This window comes from Lottia gigantea (genome assembly GCF_000327385.1).
Source record: "Lottia gigantea unplaced genomic scaffold LOTGIsca_1, whole genome shotgun sequence".
Lineage (NCBI taxonomy): Eukaryota > Metazoa > Mollusca > Gastropoda > Lottiidae > Lottia > Lottia gigantea.
Window position 1 is genome coordinate 8,596,318 of NW_008706746.1, and position 22,316 is coordinate 8,618,633.

Sequence of the window (22,316 nt, forward strand, 5' to 3'; positions counted from 1 at the left end):
ATGGACACAAACTACAGGGAATTATCCTCAGATGAATAGATAGGGACATTAATAGTGGAGTTTTTCCAGAGTACTTTTTCATATTGCATCAATATTGGTAGAATTCACAACTACTCTTGATTTTATGGTTTTAATTATATTCACCATTCACCATTCACATTCAGAAACCATTGTTGGTGAATCAACTTTACTTCAGTTTGCATTGGCTGCCTTCATGTTGTCAACTGTCAACAGATTTCCCAAATAAACAAGGTGCTGGACTTTTAATAAAGGTTGAATACTAACCTATCTCTGTTATTGCCTGTCTCTGTTTTAGTATTGGGTGTTGGTAGTAAAAGCGGTACTATACCAGACTCTAGTTCCTATACAGAAATATACATTTTCTATTAAAGGGATTGTAAATAGTTTTCTAATCCTTTATGTAAAGTGGGAAAAATATTAGCATCAATTAACACCATTCCAATTTTCAGTCAGACATCTGTGATTCTTGAATCCATTATAACTAAGAGTTTATGATGTCACTATCACAAAGGTCCTTAAAAGCATTTGCTATAGTGATCTCATAAAACACTTAGTTTTACTGGAATAGAAAGAACCAAAGGGGTCTCTTTCCTAGGGCATCTTGTTATGCCCCAATATATTCCTTTGTCCTTTTTGATACATTGTTTTTTATGGGTTTCATCCTCAACCTAACCCCCCTGAATAGAAGTTCACTCACCAGACACATTTCAGTTATAGTATCATCAAACACTCCTCCTGCATCATCTGCCCCTTCACCTATCAGTTTAACTTTCCATGCTCTAGCTGGTAGACGTAATTCTTCTGGCTTCAATTTAACAACTTGTTGAGCTGTTTGAATATACACTGGACGACATTTTTTACCTCTGTAATAATATAAACCTTAATTATCATTAAATCTGGGTAAAATAATCAAAATACCTCGACTACAATAGCCCCCTTTCTTGTATTATAGAAGTTATAAATTTGATTGGATTGTAAGCTACTGTACACAAATCATAGCCCTCGATTACAGACAATCTGTTGAGGACACTAACAAATCGTTGCCTTTACAAACTTATGCTCTGAATGCCATCTTAACAACACTGCTCCGAATGTCACTTTAAGAACACTGCTCCGAATGTCAACTTAAGAACACTGCTCTGAATGCAAACTTAAGAACACTGCTCTGAATGCAAACTTGAGAACACTGCTCTGAATGCAAACTTAAGAACACTGCTCTGAATGCAAACTTGAGAACACTGCTCTGAATGGAAACTTAAGAACATTGCTCTGAATGCAAACTTAAGAACACTGCTCTGAATGCAAACTTAAGAACACTGCTCTGAATGGAAACTTAAGAACACTGCTCTGAATGCAAACTTAAGAACACTGCTCTGAATGCAAACTTGAGAACACTGCTCTGAATGCCAACTTAAGAACACTGCTCTGAATGCACGAATAGTGGTTATTACAGTCAAGGTATTAGACACAGTTTGTAATAGCTTGACATTATGAAGAATCGCGACAAACATCACCTACCTTGTAGATAAACGTTTAACAGTTATGTGAGGACCACAATTTTTACCCTGGACCATGGTCCGTCCTATAGATCTGACCATTGGTAGAGTATAAACTCTTGGTGATAATACACTTCTTAATCTACCATCTATTATTCCCATAGCACCAGTCTCAAAACTTGTCAAACTATTCTGCTATACAAATAGAGAGAGTACAATGTTAATTGAAATGTGAAGTCTTACTTTTCTTTACATACAGAGCATTTGAAGATGGATGGCGTCAGGAGTCTGCCATTGTGAAAGGGGAATATTTTGCCATAAATGGCCTATATACACATAAAAAATGTTAGAAATCCTCTTTACAAACCCTTAAATATTACAGCAAACATTGATAAACAATTTACAGTTAAAGTTATCTTTTCAATTAACTTACATTTTTAGGAAGAGATAGTAATCTCCAGGTATTGTAGATCAGATCAGAGAATTGGTGAAGTAGAGCTAACCGTCCTCGGATATAATATGAATTAATGTCCTTTAATGATGAATATTGAGGGGGTGATTCCTCAGGCAGGCTTAATGTTAGGCTTAATAACGGGCGCAGTGACCCAGGGGTCCTGGCTGGAGGGGGTCGAGCTGTCCAGGCTGCACTGTGAGTTTTACCAGCACTGATCTATAATAATGAACAATAGGTTTAAATTTGATTATCATCAGTTCAATTTATTTATCTCTCAGTATTTAGTATTCAATGGCAGATATTTTTACAATCTGGGGCCTAATTCTAAAACTTAACTTTAGATTATTTTAGTATAACAGTCATCTGATTGGTCAAACACTAAAATCGCTTTTAAATATACTTTTTTTTAATCCAATCAGATTATTGTATTTCTTAAAATGTTGATTTTTATATAAGTAAATTTTTGAGATTAAGGCCTTGTTGACAATTCAGCATTCTTAATATCTTCCAAATAAAGTAGACTGTTTACACAAGAATAAATAGCAAATAAATGTTACTTTGAATTTTTTTTTTTTTCATGAGCCTATCTAGAGTAAAGATAAAACTTAGATAAAAAAATTACCTGAATGATATGTACTCCTTCCAGATTTGGAACACAAACAGGTTCTTTAACTGGGGAATTAATATGTCCTAGACCCAGCTGTCCATCTGTATTACTACCCCACGCCCATACCTCACCAGTAACTGTCAGGGCCAGAGTATGTTCTGCACCCACAGCTATATCTGTTATTAAATGACCATTTAATGCTGATACTTTTTGGGGTTTATTTGGATTTCTGTTTGAAGAATTCGCCTGGCCAATTAATCTTTCTGTAAAAAAAAACACACACAAATTTTCATAATTTTGAAGTCTTTTACATAACATAATAACAAAACAATATAGACTTTATTTTAAAAAATCAAGTCTGTCATGTCATGATTATAACCATATTAAGTTCAGTGACAGGCTTAAATATGACAAAATCTGAGAGACTTGTACAGCCCGTGACTGCTTGCACCCCTTAATCTTCTATTGAACTCCACTCCCATACTTTCTATCTCTCAATATGTTAGTGTAAGTTATGTATGATTGGAATAGCTCACTGTAGAAACAGGGGTTTCATTTTGCCTGTCAAATTAAATCCTTTTTTTTCTTCGACATGTTTCAAGAAACAATTCTTACCTAGACCCCAAGTATAAACACTACCACAACGACTCAACGCCACAGAAAATTGATTTCCACACGCCACTTTCTGGATCTTAACACCTTGTAAAGCCTCTATTTTATTAGGTACAGCTGTAGCAGTGGTATTTCCTAGTCCCAGTTTACCATAATCACCATCTCCAAATGCCCACACATTATTACCATCAACAGATACACAGAGTGTATGGTTTAATCCACAAGATACCTTCAATATAAAAAGGACTATGGATTAGAATTGTTACTGATAATATTGATAATGTTTGGTAACCAATATCTTAAATACATAGTAGTTCTGAAAGCTGTTTGGTTCTGAAAGCTGCTTTGTGCATTTGAAATCTGTATAACGGAAAATATGACATGGAAATCATAAAACAATTTTTTTATTCAGGAAACTTCACAAAATTTGTTGAGAGATAAAAAAACACATAAAAGGGTGAAAATAAAATTAAGGAAATTCTCAAGTTTTTGAGTAAAGTTTTGTTGAAATTAATACACTAAGATATATTTTATTTATCATTATTTGCATCATGAAAACTTACATATCCAATCTGATAATTTTCTAGTTCACCCACACGTTCTGGTAGTTTTTTATTGGCTGTTGATCCGTGTCCTAGACGACCATAATCACCATTACCAAACGTAAATAGTTTACCATCAGCAGTTACTACTGCACTGTGTTTATATCCTGTTGATAACTGTATTATAGAAAATCAATCTTAGTTAGCCCTAATTAACAGTCTAATTAAAATATGACCCAATTCTAACTTAACAGTAACTTTCTGTTTTTCAAGGCATTATCTCCTTATAAATTACACACCAACCAATGAGTACTACACCATAACTTTTTTTTACCAATCATACTTTAGTCTCAGAAACAGGAATTTTTTAGCAAAGCCAATCAGTATAGTGTTCACAGCTCACCATCGAAATTTGAGCCTTCAAATCCATGTGTGATCAGAATTATCCGCAACTGAATGTTAAAATTACGACTCGTCATTTTAAGATACTTTGTGATATATAAAAAAGCCATTTATAGAAATAGTTAGTAAAATTCTTAATTTGAGATATTTTTGAAGGAATTATGCGATTGCGTACATTTCTATAACTTCTGAAGACTATTTAAACATATATTCAAGACTAAAATCAACCCCCCAAAAAATGCTGTATCTCTCCCTTTAACAATAAGTACTGCTATAACCATAACATTACCTGAATGACCTCCTCTCCTTGAAGAGCTTCAATTTGGCGTGGACGTTTTTGTCTGTCACTGTTCCCATGGCCCAGTTTACCATAATCTCCGTCCCCCCAACTGAACACTTCTCCACTCTCTGTCACAGCTAAACTATGTCCATCAGATCCTACAGATGTTGCTACTTGAGTCACAACAAATCCTGTTGAAAATAACAAAATGTTCAATTCAATGATAATACAGTGGGTAGTTATTTATGCTCTTCATTTTGCTTGTTTGACATAATAATTTAGATACATAAAATGGATTGCATTCTGTAAATTGTCCTATAAAACATATCCCTGGAGATATAAAATTTATCAAATCCTATCTTTTTGTATTATAAGACTTTAATATTTCATTATCATGCTAATTGGCTAGGTTTATGCAACTGTTTTAATACCCCCTTATTAATGAAACCATTTGATGGGAAGTATACAACAGATGATGTTTATAATGAAACAATGAAAGTTACTAACCTTGTAGTGTGGCTATAGCTGTAAGAGTGTGAAGGTCATCTGAGTTACCTTGACCTAGTCTACCATAACTCCCCTCCCCACACGCCATTATTGTACCGTTAAATTGAATAACAAATGTACAATTCTGACCGCACACAATCTACAACAATAAGTCATATCTGATGATGATAATGCTTTAATTCATTGTAAATTAATCTCAAAAATTAAAAAAACAATGGCAATTAATGATAGGTTTCTGTGGATTGAAGCAAAGCAAAGATTAATCAATGTACAAAAGGAAGTAATATTGATCGAGAAACTTTTATCATGACAACCTTTATGTAACCTGATGCATTATATTCCCCCAAGTATATTATTATTATTATTTCCTATCATCAACCCAACTTATAATCAAACATACCTGTTGAGCACAAGAGAAAGATGGAACTTTAACAGGTTTATTACAAGACTGTCCGCCTTCACACATCTGCCCGTGCCTACCATATCCCCAGAGGTATGACTCAGACAGCCCACCCATCTGCCAATCTTCAGGATGATTGATAGCCCAGGACATTATCTCTCCATCTTGTATCAAATTCCATTTAGAATTATCCTGAAATCAGCATAGAATATATATATGTATTTTCTACAATAAAACACTCAGCTATATAGTAGGTACTGTAGCTTGTTTAAACCTTCAATGTTTTCCAATGGATTTTAGAGAGGAATAAAAAGTCTTCTAGTCATGATTTACATAAATAAATAGATACTTTCAAGATATCCAATGATGTGTTAAGAGAAATAATTCAATGTGCCAGGGGAAATAATCTGATGTGCCAGGGGAGATAAATATGATGTGCCAAGAGAAATAAATTGATTTGTCAAGGGAGACAATTTGATGTGCCAGGGGAAATAATCTGATGTGCCAGGGGAGATAAATATGATGTGCCAAGAGAAATAACTTGATTTGTCAAGGGAGACAATTTGATGTGCCAGGGGAAATAATCTGATGTGCCAGGGGAGATAAATATGATGTGCCAAGAGAAATAAATTGATTTGTCAAGGGAGACAATTTGATGTGCCAAGGGAGATAATTTGATCTCAAATGAAAAAAATGTATGCCTTCTTCAGTTCTGTAATGGTGAAGAGAGTTGAGGTTACTACAATATCGACAAGATATATTTGATGAAAATATAAGAATTCGAGCTAGAGTAAGTAAGATAAGTCATACACTCACCAATATCTCTTCCTTGTTGTTAGAAATAAAGTCTAAATTCTGACAGAGATTGATAAAGGACTGTGGAAAGGGAGAACGTTTAGTTAAGGCATCACAGGATTTCACTGCTGTAGAATAGTTTAATAACCATTGCCATTCAGAGACTGTACTATCTTGTGATTCAGATACCATATTATCTTGTTCTGAAATATACCATATAACTGTGAGTATAACATACAGAAATATTAAATATTCACTTCATTTCATTACACATTGAATTTACCTTGGAATACATAATGTACCTCAATACACTGCCTATAATACATCAGGTCTCTATTCCTTTTTACATCACAATGGCACTTCTTCATAATCTGGTACTGTTACACTACCACAAAAATACAGAATCCAGTTTAGACTATCACTTCCAAGAAGGAATATCAATACTCTGGAAATGACTTTGGTCCAATCTCCACTGCAAAGTTTTGTTAACTTGTATGGGACATTGAATTTTATTCCAAAAAAAGTGATACAAATATTTGAAATTGATCAGTTGAGAAAGTAAATATACAGTCAAATTTGGACCAATGGCCACCCATATTCAGCCTGACCCTTTTAATCAAATCCAGTAAATCCTCTTATGTACTTTTTAACTGATTTCACTTTTATTCAATTAAATTCATGTAGATGTCTATATATCTTGACTATACCTACCAGTAGTACCTGTTTGATGATGTAATGGTGTAGGTGTATAACAGAGAGCTGTATCTAATGATAGTCCCACTACTAACGTTACTAAACACTGTAAATACTGACTAAACATTAACTGATCACCACTAAATACCATCGGCTACAAAATATTAAATAGTGATGACTATAGCTCATACATATACGAGTAAAATTCATAACATAAAAACAGGTAGTCCTTACAAATTAAAAGAATATTACCTCTTAGAATGGACATGAAATTTTAAGTCTCAATAAGTGTATATAATTATCAGTTGAACTTAAATAGTGACTAAAGAAAAGAATCTCTATATAACACGATATATCACAATTGAACTAAATACTTATTTAATAAAATCAATTATTACTTAGTTTCTTGGATTTATTGGATTATAGAGGAATTCTCTGTATAGTTATGACACCAGGTAACCACAATTTTAAAAAGTTTCATCCTAAGAGGTAGTATACCTTTAAGGATTAATGAACACAATATAAGTCTAGCTTGTAAAGTTTTGATCATTATCTATTCTATCTACCTCAGCTTTGTGGACTCCCTGTATAGGAAGGGATGCAGAGTTGACAAATCCAATCACAGGGTGGCATCAGGTGTTTGGCAAAGTTTTTGGACTACAACAAATACTGATCATCAAACACAGTTATTATCTCACCTTTTCATGTTGATATTGTTCTTGTAGTAAATCAGGCAGTCTCTGTAATAATCCACGGAAACACGGTGCCTGGTGTAACCCGACCAATCCTCGTGATTTTAAAGACTTCCTAGCCACGCTGACAATTCTATTATTTCTATTGTAATTCTCAGGTGAAAAGTGGATTATTGTCAAGTCCTGAAATTAAATTAAGTTTTTGATCTACTTAGATGGACAACCCCAGGCAGACTATTAGAGGCACTGGCACAGGCATCAGAATAATTCTTACTTCTAGCAAATAATCACCTAGTTAGGCGTGTTGGAGTAAGTTTAATTCTGATCACTTTGATGCCACTGTTTTTTATAATTTTACATATTACTTACTTTAGATCTACTGCTACAAACAGCTATCATCCTATCAGAGAACCAACAGAGACTACGTATAGTACCATTACCAGTATATGTCTGACATAGACAAGCATCCTGAAAACATGAAATCAATCATCATATTACTTAAAGGGGGCTGAAGTTTCCAGTTTTGTCTATATGAAGCTCCTTAAAAGGATTGTTGTAAAGAGATTATCTTTGTATTTTTATCAGGACTGACAGCATCGATTTCATCATTCTAAGTTTCAATTTGAAGTCTGATGGTCTTGCAATTCCATTCTAAGAATTGCAAAAAGGTTTTCTAAAATTTTTATTTGTATACTACTAATAGCATTGATTTTTACCATTCTAATTTTTCAATCAAGACTTCCGTGAGTCTTGTTAATACAGTTTATGATGTCATTATTGAATAAACTTCTGATAATATCTAAGGGGCTTTGTGATAGTAGATTCACAAAAAGCTTAGCGCTGTACTGAAATAGTAGTATTGACTTGAGAAAGAAACCATTCCATACAATGAAACATTTAAAAGAAAGTCTTGGAACAGAATTAATGCATTTTTCAATATTGAGTTATGGTAACAATGGTTGGTTAGATATTGAAAGTTCAAATTGTGTTGTAGAACATAGAAACTTACATGAAGAGACCAGATGTTCACCAAGCCTTTAACACACCCAGACACCAGCATTAAACCATTAGGACTGAATGTTAAACATGAAACTGATGTCAGGTGTCCCAGTAAAGTTTTAATAGGTTTGGATATTAGGTTACTGTTATCACTGGCATCCACTGGGCTGCTGAATCCTACTGTTTTAATGGTAGATGGAGTCAAATTCGAGGTCTTTGGTTGTGGAGTGGTCCATAAATAAATACTACCATCTTCACATCCACTGTAATCAGAAGAGAATATCAAGAGAAGATCATTATGTCTTCATTCATTTAAAGATATTTATTATGTAGATTATTGACATTAATTAAAAATAGATCTATAATTATAAAATTCTTTCACAACTAAAAAAAGTTTTCAATACATCGATTGTAGAGTTATATAGATTTATTCCAACAGATCCTGAAATATGTTGTTTCACAGGCTGAAAAAGATCAATGGTTCTGAAGTTTGTACAGCATTTTTTAATATATCAAGAAAAGATATTTTCTAGGGGTTACTTCACCCATTTCAATGATAAAAGAACTATCTGTAAGGGGTAAAGATCACATTGATTATAGGAGATAAATTTTATAATATACTACTACTCCATGGTTTTATTATTATAATCAACGTTTTAACAATTTATATTGTCATCCTCTAGTGAAAAATATTTATTATTGACCTTTAAAAAATATACAAAATCTACCTACCTAGCTAATAGTAACTTTTTATCATCTCTATGACCGAGAAGAGGACACCATTCAATATAGGTAACAGGTGCTTGATGAGGTAAAATAGCTACACAGTCTAGTCCCTCAACACCTTCTTTCCATATCTTTACTGTCTGATCATTACTAGCTGTAGATAACAGTAGATGACCAGTCGGATCCCATTTTAACATTGATATAGAATTCTAAAACATTAAAATATACAGACTATTTAAATATTATCATTTACTTCCACTATATACAGCATACAAGCAGTAAAATAAGATTGTTTTTAAATCAAATAATTAGATACATACCAAGTTTAGTACATTAAAAATAATAAAACAAGAGTCTTACATCGTTCAAACTTACCTGAATTTGCCACTGTTTTCAAGAAAAGGGTCCTATATGACACATTTTGATTGGTATAATGTCATGAGAACAACACAGTGGTATAAACTTGTTAAATTACAATGGAAAACAAATTATAATTAGATTACATGTAAAACTAACCTGATGTGCTTCTGTATTAATAGGTTGATCATAGTCTTTATTAGAAGCTATGGACAATGTACCATCATTATATCCTATTACAAACTTCTTATCTTCATTATACCAGGCTATCTGTGTTATTGACACTGTTAATAGAGAAAAATAATATTAACATTGTCTTTATAATGGGTACAGACTACAGAATTAGTTTTATATACTTTTTAAACAGAATTCAGGAACATCTGATGCCATTTCGAAAGTGTCAACTCAGCATTCCTTCCACAAGTTAATCTGTTGTAAATGAACATTTATTTATAACAAAACACAAGACAATATTATGGAATATAACACACTTCTTTAATAAGGTTAGGCACATAACCAGAAGTGTGTTATATTCCATACTATTGTCTTGTGTTTTGTCATATGTGCTTCGTGCTTCTCGCTTCTAGGTTGCCATTCTTACCATTATATCTGTAGCAATGTTCCAGCTCTTTACGATAAAAACTACAACTGTCTACAACATCTATTAAAGCCACTTTACCATCTAATGACCCAACTAGTATACAGTCTACTGGTAAACCCAGTCTACCTTCAAACAATCCTCTTGTTTGTGGCCAAGCAAGGGCGGTAACCCATTCAGACTGGATTTCGAGGTGACCTTTACTTCCTAAAATAATGGAAAAGGGTTGTAACTTATGGAAATAAGAACAGATGGAACTGCACCCTAGAAATCCATCAAATTGGAAAACAACATTAGGATCTCTGACAGGATATGATATCAAAACAGGTTTTGACATTTGACTTAAAACTTTTCTTTAACTAAACAAACATGAGAGAAATATCTGCCCATGCACTGAACATGACATACTCTTTTCCGAGATTTGTTTAAGAAATGATTTTGTTATTGGCTGTGTATGTGAAATTTACCAAGTCTTCCTTCCATACAACAAAATAAATAAAGAATTTACCTCCAGTAGCCCAAATATTGATCATATTATCACTGGACGCAGCAAGAAGTTTACCAGTACTATTCCAACAGATATTATTTAACGGAATGCCATCTAGATCTTCTGCTGTTTGACCTTCATCACGATTAAATACACAGGTCTGCTGTAACAACTGAGATTTACTTATCATATTCCAGATTCTTACTGTACCATCATAACCACTAAAAGTAAAATAAATATTTTTTCTACAGATGATTATCGAGCATAATATTCGGGATTATACAGTATATTCAAAATTTTCAAAATCATGTTATACATATGTTAAAAATCCATAAAACTTCAACATCTTAGAGTTAGTATTCCTGACTAATGATATACTGATAACATATGATTAACAACTGCTTCTGTCTTCTACTACAGACATTGTAATTTCATTAAATTGCCAATACCCAGTTTTAAAATCAAGTTCATTAAAAACATATAATGAATTCAAAAGCACAAAATCGTTTTATATACATTATAATAACACAACACTTAGAATGTAATACAATATTTGAATCAATAAGTCCATACAAAATCTTAAATGACGACTCCTTTTATGAAATATTAAAACAGACAAAAGTAAAAAATTAACATATTATAAAAAATCATGTATTTCATTATCTTTGATGACATTTGTCATACTACATATTTTTTTATTCTTATTATTATGTTTTCTTGTCAACAATGAGATAATAAATCAAAAAATAACTACTTGCTGTTTTATCCAATAAAAATTGGCTGATATATTGAAAAACTTACCCAGAAGCTAGCAGACATTTCTTAGAGTTCCAGATACAAGTTGACAATCTGTTCTGGTGAGCCTCTAGGTTGGTGGTGGCACAGGGAGGTAAGTCACCACTTAGATCAACCTGTGTATCAGTGTCTGACTGTACACGCTGGCCTTGAGCTGATAAAGCCTGGACTAGTTGTTGAGCTGCCCAACATCTATAATTTGAACTCATTCTCGCTGATATAACACAAGCAGATAAAGCATTGATCAGTTGTAGAGGTGAAAATTTTGTTTCTATCACTGGACTTTCAGTACTTGGAGAAGCTATAAGAGACAAATTGAAGAATAATTTTAATTTAACTATTTAAGATCTTTTTTGTAAACTGACTGACCTGGAAAAAAATTCATAATCAAAGATGTCTTTAGGACCTTATATTCCAATGAATATCAAACAGGAATGTCTTATGATATCCAAGGCAACATACAAGAAACCAAAAGAAAGTGACCAAAAAACAGAAAAAGAAATATCTAGATCAGTGATTCTGATTGAACTCTTTCTCGATCTTTCATTGACACCAATCAAATCCTCGATCAAATGACAACAAGAGAGAACTGTTTTACTTCACCAATTAACAGAACTATCAGTCACCTACCCTTCTCTGCAGCTAGTTGAGACTGTATCAGTTTTTGACTCCAACCCTTTTTAGCTAACAATGACACCAGAGCTTGAGTCACTGTAAAAGTTGAAGGCCTTCTTGATGTAAATAGGGATGGTTTATGTGCGTGTGGAACTGCAGGATTTAAACTCATTGCTGCCAGCATTAGTTCCTAAAATATAACAAATAACTGAGATAATAGATAAACATTACCTTTAGCTAAACCTGGTTTACATCAGCTGAAACAGCTGGTTGTTTGGAAAGATATGCCCACTTACCCTAAAACATTTCAAGGGACAGAGGCAACCAGGAATTAAGATTGTGAACTAGTCAGATTAAAGTTTAAGAACTTAATTTCAGCTATTCATATCAATTTTTTGGATAAAAATCTGCTGTGAAGACACTGTTGTAGGAAAAGACAATAACATCAACTGACAAAAACAAACATGAATGCCTTACCTCTGTACAAAAATTCATGAGTTGTCTTAAAGCTTGGGGATTATCTTGAACTAGAGCACCGATGGCAATAGTCAAATGATCCAAATGCTCTGTAGATTCATTGCCTGTATTTTTACGTGACATCTCCATCTTTCCACTGGCACATAATGACATGAGTTGTACTATCAACATAATATCTGATAGACCTATATCATTTAAAGCTTCTGATAAGCTACAGGAACTTCCACTGAAATTTTAAGAAGTAAATTTTTAAACTATCATGACTTTCGAAGAGATTTAATGGACTTTATGTAGTGTAATATCATACAGCAAGGACAAAGAGTTTAATTTATTTTCACATTCTTATTGGGTGTTTTCATAATACAATGAGAACACTGAGGGTTTGATCTGTCTCACAAAGTGTAGAATAAAGAGCCCTTTTTTCTGCTCCCATTCATATCTTCCCTTCTGACCTGCTAAAATGACAGATTAAACAGAGATGAAAACCCAAAGGTACCATTTCCATCCTGCCAACTCTCTGTAAGAGCATTGCTAAGAATCACTTTGAAAGCAGATCATATTCGGATGATTCGGATCTTACCTTTGAGCCAGTAATTTGAGAACATTCATCACTATTGTTCTAGCTAGTAATACATGCATACCAGCTGCTGTACGTCGTAATGCCAACATTCTGTCTGTACTGTTAGTTAAATTACATGCTTGTTCTGATAAATTCTTTCCTCTTGATTCCATTCTAGATAGTCTTGGTACACTTCCTGTAAATACACAATTAAATGAATTTTTTTGTCCTAATTTTTGGTTCCTAACTTCATGCATGCAATGTGCACTTGTTGGACGAATGACGATAGCACCGGGCCTGTTTATTGTTTCATAAACTTGGACCTTCAGGCTTTTCAGGAAAGTGTCTAAATATCAATGACACAATCAACAGTAAAAGAAATACACACCTAAAGATTCTGAAGTTAATTCTGGTGATTTAGTATTGATGATTCTGGAGCCTAGTGGATCATTTTCAGTAAACCTGACAGGATCCGGGATGTTTTTACGATCTGTCAAACCCAATCTTGGTAATAATTTATCAAAATTATCATTTAAAACATTATGGGATTGATCTTCCATCAATGATAACATCATCTCATCTTAAATTCAAATTAATAAAGTAAATTACATTGCTGTTCATTTCTGGACATGACTGACAGAATAGCTCAATTTTGATTTATGGTTTTTGGACAAAAACTGTCAGTCAATATCGAAAAACTCAAGTACTGTCATTATCAGGGTATCAAAACAAATCAATCACTGACTATTGCTAAATATACTATACTATAGATAGATATTGGACTTATTTCATAACTATCTCACCAATCTGCCGGTAATACATTGACACTTCTTGACTTACTATTAAACACTTCCACACAAGCAAACTACCTATCACTAGGAAACTGTAAGGCTGAAACTTAATTGGAAACAAAAAACAATCCTTCTTTACAAACAAGCTCTTCATATCATATGGTACAAGGCTGTTTTTTGTTGTCAATTCATATCCATCCTTATACCTCACTAAATATACTGGCTTTAAGCCCATGATTTCAGCGCAATTAAGGTATCTGTTGTTTTTTTATTTCTAATGTCCTATTGTTCTTTACCTTACAGGCAATACTAAATAACTTATAATAAGAAAAAGTTTCTAAGTAGTAACTTGCCAATATTTTACACATTTGAAATTTGAAATAAAAATCAGAAATAGATTGGATATGTTATTGAAATCTTCATCACTTTGTGAATTTGCATAGTCATTTGTAAATGTGATGATTCAAGGAAACTTTAGCAACTAAATTAAATAGATATTTATGTGCTACTTTTCTGCACCTGATGGTCTTAATGAAGATGGAGCAAAAACTTGAAAAAAAGCATGCACATGCCATCAAATGAAAAGAAATTGAGTTTAAATTTAAAAGAAAAGAAAATCTACAAATCTCAACTCAAAATCAGGTAAAATTTAATTCAAAGATGAATTGAGGATTTAAAATGACTAAATTTATTTATGATTATAAATTAAATATAAAATATGTGGGAACTGGACAGTACAGGGCAGTGACCTTGACCCTAGGTCATGAATTATATATTATATGACATGGTACACCCGCTGTCTTGCCATTGCACTTCATCATTTTCATTGGAAAAGGGGAAAAGATAACATTAGTAGATAATGAATAAGAAAAACAGCTAATGAGCATGCACATACCATCAAACATACCATCAGAGTTACCAAGTAAATCAGGAGCTATAGGAACTGTGTTTGGTGGTTTAAAAGAGGTGGTATTAGTAGTATCACTAACACTGACTCTAGCTGGTTGTAAATAGCGTTCTCGGCATTCACGACACAGTAAATAAAATGGATGACCTGATCCACAAACACCACCAAACCATCCATCATCATACAGTCCATCACTACGGTATCCATGACTACCACAACTTCCTGTTAGCAAAGAGTTATGATTTGACAATTACAATTAAACGTAATAGTGATCTTCTTGAAAAAGACAAAATCATGATCAAAATGGAAAGTATGGACAGAAAAGACAGAGTTTTTTCTCATTAGAATGTTTTTTCACAAAAAGAGGCACCATTAAGAGGAAATAATTGCTAGTTCATCATTGCCTAGTTCATAAGTAAATCGTGAGCAATTGTTTTATTCAATCAAAGTAAAATATTTCAAACTGTTACTGTAAAATTCTTACCCCCACAGCCTGGATGGTATCTCCTCATATGTCTGTTAAAATTAAAACTTTCATGTCCACATAATTCACATCTGATTGGATCAGGCACATCTAGATCACGACGCTGCAAAAATATTAATCATGTTACATTAATAAGCCAACAACTCTTCCTTTTGTTCTATCCATGTTATTCTGCTGAGATAGAAAGATGACTCTGCTATTACACAAGCATGCCTCTTCAGTGATTTTTTTTCATCATATTTCAAATCACATTTTGAAATGAAACAATTCTCAAGAATATTTGACGGGTTCACAATACAACAATTTCTATGCAATAAATGCCTGGCTGTAAAAATATTCAAGCAACAGAGTATATGAAAAGAATCTCACCAATATGGAGAAAGGCTGTGGTCTGTCTGTAGGGTTGAAGGTAAACATGTCCTCCAGGCCCTCCTCACTGTACAGTTCCTCTTGTAAATCAAAGTCATCAAATGGATCAAATAATGGCCTGGCTTCACCTACTTCATGTCTTCTTTCTGGACGATCTTCTCTTCTGTGACCTAACAAGAAAAATTAATTTTTCCACATTTTCGCTAAATATTGTGCAAAGGAAGACCAAAAAAGAAGTGCACAATCAGAAAAATTTTGAAGGTTCAAATTCCAATAACTAAGAAATCCTTAACATTTGATCACCAGAAGTATACAGTCTAACAGCTGGGAAAACTTAAAGAAAAATTACGAAAATAAGTATTTGTTACCTAGTAGAACAAATGAGTCACAGAACCAAAATTTCAAGGCTTAGGTTTTTGTTTAATCGAATACAGAAAGATCTCAGCTTTAAAATGATGCATCAATTATTGTTCTATGATATTTCATCTTTGAGAGATTGCAATATGAAGCTTTCTGTTTCTGCTTCCTAGCTTTTGAAAAACTTAATTTGAATTACTGTGACTAATTCTGCTATGTTGGGTCACATTCAGAAGCATATACAAATACATTTAACAATAAAACTAATATATTTACCGGTAAAAAAACTTCTAATGTCTATATGTCGACTCCTAGACAGTCGTCTAGGTCTTCTTAATCGTGGACGAACACGTTCATCATAATCTTCTGTATCATCAGATGTATCATCATTCAGTAAATATGGATCAGTTGGAGAGTCAATACGACTTTCACTGAAAATTGACTAAACTGTTAAGGCCTTATAACACATGAGGACTGCTTATAACACATGATGGCTTCTTATAACACACAAGGGTATTTTTAACACATGAGGGCTTCTTATAACACATGAGGGCTTCTTATAACACATGAGGGCTTCTTATAATACATGAGGGCCTCTTATAACACATGAGGGCTTCTTATAATACACGAGGGCTTCTTATAATACACGAAGGCTTCTTTTAACACACAAGGGCTTCATATAACACGAGGGCTTCTTATAATACATGAGGGCTTCTTATAACACATGAGGGCTTCTTATAACACAACAGAGTTCTTATAACACATGAGGGATTCTTATAACACATGAAGGCTTGTTATAACACAAGGGCTTCTTTTAACACATGAGGGCTTCTTATAACACATGAGGACTGCTTATAACACATGATGGCTTCTTATAACACACAAGGGTATTTTTAACACATGAGGGCTTCTTATAACACTTGAGGGCTTCTTATAAAAACACATGAGGGCTTCTTATAATACACGAGGGCCTCTTATAACACATGAGGGCTTCTTATAATACACGAGGGCTTCTTATAATACACGAAGGCTTCTTTTAACACACAAGGGCTTCATATAACACGAGGGCTTCTTATAATACATGAGGGCTTCTTATAACACATGAGGGCTTCTTATAACACAACAGAGTTCTTATAACACATGAGGGATTCTTATAACACATGAAGGCTTGTTATAACACAAGGGCTTCTTTTAACACATGAGGGCTTCTTATAACACATGGGGCTTTCTTATAACACATGAGGGCTTTTACATGCATATTAAAACAGATGTGCTGAATTTTCTTGTGAGAGAATAGGGAATCACTAAGTATTGAGAAGATTACAATGCTAAAGCGGAATGATAACACAGAATACCAAAGCAGAATATTTTATCCATGAGACATTGTTAAAAAAATACATTACCTTGTAGTGTTATTTTCCATATCTTCAACTATCAGACTCATGGGAGCAGACTGGGAAGTTGGGTCTACTGGTGGTGTTGTTATTGGATGCTCTATCATCCAGGTAGCTAAGGTATTGATGGCTCTAACAGTGATTTCACGACCACTTATTCCTAAAAATATAATAAAATATAAATATATCCCATACCATACAGTAAATCTTACGTCTGTTCAGTAATGTTTACTGACTGTTTCGTTCCTGTTCCTGTTCAAAATAGTGAAAATTCAACCTTTCATTACATCTATATACAATGTGTACAAGCTGTAGCTTTGGCCTTTGGTTTATCGTCAGCCAAACAATTTAATCCCAACAATTTGCATCACTGACAAGTGAAAGCCAAATGTGGCAGATATTTGTTAAATCACAACACAAGTAAAGACATTAAAGGTATTATTCATTAACCCATGAGTGCATGGAAGTGATCCCCAATAACTTAAAACATTGAATACCATCCAAGTAGAAACATATTGAAACTGAGCACATTGAACTTACCTGTGGCTGCTAAAGCTTGTTTACACTGAGATAAATTAAAACCCATCTCTAGTAAAGGAGGTATGATTGGTGGTGGCGGTGGGGAAGGAGATCTAGAACGTAATGGACGTCTCATGGTATTGGATAAGGAAATAACGTTTTTAGGATGAACTGATCTTAACATTCTTCTTGTTATACCACCTACATCATCGGCACTGGAAATACAAATAATATTATCAGCAGAGTTAACAGCTTTCTGTTGTAAGGTATGGCTATCTGAGTAGTCTACTCCCAATAAATTCATAAAGCCTAGAGAAATCTTTGTGGGGATTTGCAAAGGTATCATGGTATGGGACCAACATAACTCCAATGTAATTATGTGAAATAAATGGAAACTCACTGGATTACAGCTTCATTGCTACAGGGTTTAAGTGGAAAATTTAAGTGGATAATATGATTCATAAAACTATAAAAATCTAAGTTTCAGATTATACATTAAAGGAAAACAACCTCTTAGGATAATCATATTTCAAATTCTCAAACTTGACCATTAAGAGTATATACAAGTGGAATTTTGTTGGTGTTAAAACTATAATTTAAGAATCTTTATGTTATGATCATTCTTAGAGATAGTATTCCTTTAAAGATAATAAAATACCTAGTGCTTGGTCTCATATATTTGAGTATAGAAGCCTGTTGGTTGTTAGAGTTAGCAATACCAGAAACAGGGTTGGATGTGGATGGTGTTGCTGCAGATGCAGTATTAGGGGTCTCTGATGAAGTAGTTTCTACTCTTCCAGCCCACGGACGAGGTTTTACCACTGTAGTTCCCTGGCTTATACCTTTCTTTAACATGGCTTCTTCAAGTTCACCTTCAAAAGAATAACAAAATTCATGAAGAGACAAATAAGCAAACAAATATCCCAGTCTAATTAAAATTAGACCTAACCTAATACCGTTTGTATTTATTAATTTCACTTCGAATATTTTATCAGCTATTATTTATGTACGTAACCACGACAGTAAGGTCAAACACTGTCACTTCGTGACTTTTCATTTTTTGCATTCCAAGGCATATTAGACTAGCTTATCAGGTCTGCAGCCTCTGCAGCCACTTGATTTGCTAAAACAGAGGTCAAGCAAAGGTTAGCAGAATGAAAAGTCAAGAAGGACAGTGATTGACCTTACTGTAGTGGTTATGTACAAAACTAATAGCTAATAATACATTCGATACGAAAAACAAAATACAAACGGAAGTTAGATCTAATTTGCATTAGGCTGGCAAATATCCTTAAGTGTCTACTATCTATGATGGTAGAAAACATATTTTAATTAGAAATTAACTTGCTCCATACATTATTTTAGTGAAAAAATATTCAAGGTAAAAATACATAAGAGATAATTTCCCAGAAAAATATTGAAATTATCTACTTTACCAAATAATAAAGATGCTTCAATTGAGAGAAGAATCTATCTACAACCAACATGCCAATTTAAATTCATTTTGCAGGACATGCATAATTTGAAAGCCTAGGGCAATTATAACCTGTCAAAATGCAGGTCATCAAATCTAATTGGTAGTCAAAACCATTGCTTACAGAAACCAACTCGGGTGGAATGAGACAAAAGGGCTACATCCACTTATCTAGATAGTCTTTTGGAAAAAGAGTTCACTAAACCTACCTTCCAATTCATTAATATCAAGACTAGAGTCTGAGGAGGATGAAACTGATAATTTTTGTAATACATTGAATGTTCTTTCCAATTCTGACAAACTCACAATTCTTCTAAATGGCGAAGATACCAGAGATCTTTTGACAATTTTCTTCATCATGGCTTGTAAAGAATGTTTTATTTCTTCATCTTTCTGATCTTTAATTCCCTCCAACAAGGATTTAGTAGCATCACTTTCTGATTGGCTTGATTTAGGAACCAATAACATTTCAGCAAATTTATTGCTGCTGATGATGACCCTTAACGACTTCATGGCAGCCATTTGCAATGTCATTTGCTTCAAATAATGATTTTCTTTTTCTTCTTTTGACAACTTTGATTTTAGTTTAGGTTTGATTGGAATGTTTTGAAATTCTTCAACAGGCTTCTTTTCTTTTATATCAGCATTTGTATCTTCGGGAACATTATTTTTCTCATCTGATACCTCTTCTGGTGGAGATGCAGCAACATTTTCCTCAGAACTAGGCTCTTCCTTTTCTCCCTCTGCCTGAGAAGTTGTTGAATTAATATCAACAATGTCTTGAGGATCTAAAGCTTGCCATTCTGACAATGGATGTTCTGTTGGTTCTCGACTAATATCCTGATTGAGTTCATTGTCTTCCGCCTCTTGTGGTTCTTCTTCCTCTTCTTCACTCTCGATTGGATCCACGCCATGTTTTTTATCTGAATTATGATCTGTCTCAGTGGCTCCATACTCTGTAGCCAGAATTCGTGCTATATCTCTTTCTAGCTCCATCATTAAGTTATATGTCACTTTCTCGATAGTTTCCCTACATTTGTTACTGACTTGTGGACGAACAGGTTGCTGCTGAGGCAACTCCTGCATTCCCTTCTCTTCAATCATACAGGCCAATTTCACTAAAGAGTCCAAATGACCAGCCGTGAAACCTGTTAACTTATCAATTTCAAAATCTGGGGTTTCTATTGGTTCAATATTACTTACTGGAGTATCACTAGAAATAGAAACAAAAGTCATGACTTGTATATTCTTAGAGTAGCATGTCCCTTGAATTTTGAAACCTGTTATCTCAAAGCTACCGTAACATGAACGGTTATTATTTCATGCATTTCATGTGTCTTAGAGAAAGAAGCTATTCAATCTTGAATCGTTTTGAATGATATTATTGCCTATTTTATTCTGGTCAAACCATGAGCCGCATTTACACCGCCTTAAAAATTGGTCTGCTCAAAAGAACCATACTCAGTTGGGTCTTAGCCCGGATAAGTTTTGGCAGTCTAAACGCGGCTATAGACAGAGATGTAGCCAATATAAAAAACTTGTTTGCTTACCTGATAGAGTTCTCACCATCATCCCAATGAACTTTAACAGTAGTTGTACCTTCCCTAGACATACCCATCACAATACCTTGTTTACCAGAAGTTTTATGTAAACATTTTCCACCAATTCTGATGCCTGAATCCACTCCTGCTATCACGCATAAGCATGGCCAAACCTACAAATCAATAAAAATCTGTACAAGCAAAACGATCCATTAACCAAAAATCTTGTCCAAAACATAATAAAGTAGGGAGCAATAAATATACAGCAGTGAAATCTTCAAGCGAGAAGTACCATCAGGTGTTTGGTATTAATATATGTCTTTCACAGCAGTTAATTCATTTCTCTTCTACCCTATAAGTAAGCTTGAAAGCTTGATTGATTAACTTCCATTTTTTTAAATGCCAAAATCCTATCCTTAAATCAAGAATGGTAACAGAGACAGTCATTGCAGTGCAAATTTGCGATCTATCATCAGTGGGTTACACCACACAAAAAGTAGGGATACATCAAGTTTTCTCCTATACAGAATCTACAAGTGTCGTTGATCTTAGGTCCAAATAGAAGTGGTAAAGCATATGGCAAGATTAGACAAATTTCTAGAATGTTTACCTGCTTACACAACCATTCTAACTTCTGATCATCAACTTTAAATTTCAGTCCTAAATGTTGGTTGGCAACCATTGGACCATCACCTGGTTTACTATCATTTGATTGGTTCATATCATTCACTTTGCCTGATTTGTCTTCTTTTACAGTGTTTTCTATAACATAAATTGATACAGGCTAAAACATTTAAATACTTTTGATTACTCGGAAGCTCTAGTCTAGCTGTAGCAATCACATTTTCAAGATATCTCATGGGCCAGGAACCTTCCAAGATTTCAATTCCAGTCTGAAGAACAAGGGATCTAAACAATTAAAATACAAACCTGAATCTGGTGTATCAGTAGAGTTACTTCCACTTGAAGTTGATATTTCCTCATTATTCCAATGATCCACTTTATCCAGCATGCCACACATTTTCTTCTTGATCAATGTAGACCAGGCAGGTACGTTATACAGGTTACGTATTAATGAGATATTAGATTCCACTATAACTGATACTGAGGTTGCACAATGAGGATCACCTGGTAATAAATCACGAGGATTGTCACGAAGCTGCATATCTGTAATCTTCACCTACAATTATAAAATCATTTACATCTGCAGTTGTTTAGGAAACAATAATAGAATTGTCGATTTCTAAAATTCTCTTAATTGCATTGAAATAAACCATGGAAAAGTTATAACAGATAATAGAACTGTCTTTTTAGTTAATGTATAGAATCAATTGAATTCTCATAGTTAATGTATGTAACTTGTATT

General features: G+C 33.7%; 1 protein-coding gene across 1 annotated transcript in view; it reads right to left on the bottom strand.

Annotated features, from left to right (window-relative positions):
• Positions 1–22,316, bottom strand: part of LOTGIDRAFT_181433 (hypothetical protein) — a gene marked incomplete at its 5' end in the record, with an annotated part of 45,149 nt that overhangs the window by 4,119 nt on the left and 18,714 nt on the right. Inside the window, 37 exons of the mRNA XM_009045938.1 lie at positions 286–362; positions 719–884; positions 1,540–1,712; positions 1,951–2,187; positions 2,594–2,841; positions 3,194–3,419; positions 3,754–3,909; positions 4,424–4,605; positions 4,922–5,060; positions 5,322–5,513; positions 6,132–6,289; positions 6,819–6,963; positions 7,508–7,684; positions 7,871–7,969; positions 8,511–8,763; positions 9,233–9,435; positions 9,743–9,867; positions 10,185–10,388; positions 10,690–10,889; positions 11,470–11,764; positions 12,133–12,268; positions 12,556–12,781; positions 13,136–13,306; positions 13,499–13,694; positions 14,801–15,034; positions 15,297–15,399; positions 15,666–15,835; positions 16,272–16,447; positions 17,426–17,569; positions 17,953–18,334; positions 18,655–18,726; positions 19,610–20,036; positions 20,118–20,275; positions 20,465–20,674; positions 20,976–21,123; positions 21,561–21,734; positions 21,951–22,130. Of these exons, the coding sequence (XP_009044186.1) occupies positions 286–362; positions 719–884; positions 1,540–1,712; positions 1,951–2,187; positions 2,594–2,841; positions 3,194–3,419; positions 3,754–3,909; positions 4,424–4,605; positions 4,922–5,060; positions 5,322–5,513; positions 6,132–6,289; positions 6,819–6,963; positions 7,508–7,684; positions 7,871–7,969; positions 8,511–8,763; positions 9,233–9,435; positions 9,743–9,867; positions 10,185–10,388; positions 10,690–10,889; positions 11,470–11,764; positions 12,133–12,268; positions 12,556–12,781; positions 13,136–13,306; positions 13,499–13,694; positions 14,801–15,034; positions 15,297–15,399; positions 15,666–15,835; positions 16,272–16,447; positions 17,426–17,569; positions 17,953–18,334; positions 18,655–18,726; positions 19,610–20,036; positions 20,118–20,275; positions 20,465–20,674; positions 20,976–21,123; positions 21,561–21,734; positions 21,951–22,130 (6,962 nt within the window). The remainder of the gene's footprint in view (positions 1–285; positions 363–718; positions 885–1,539; positions 1,713–1,950; positions 2,188–2,593; positions 2,842–3,193; positions 3,420–3,753; positions 3,910–4,423; positions 4,606–4,921; positions 5,061–5,321; positions 5,514–6,131; positions 6,290–6,818; positions 6,964–7,507; positions 7,685–7,870; positions 7,970–8,510; positions 8,764–9,232; positions 9,436–9,742; positions 9,868–10,184; positions 10,389–10,689; positions 10,890–11,469; positions 11,765–12,132; positions 12,269–12,555; positions 12,782–13,135; positions 13,307–13,498; positions 13,695–14,800; positions 15,035–15,296; positions 15,400–15,665; positions 15,836–16,271; positions 16,448–17,425; positions 17,570–17,952; positions 18,335–18,654; positions 18,727–19,609; positions 20,037–20,117; positions 20,276–20,464; positions 20,675–20,975; positions 21,124–21,560; positions 21,735–21,950; positions 22,131–22,316) is intronic.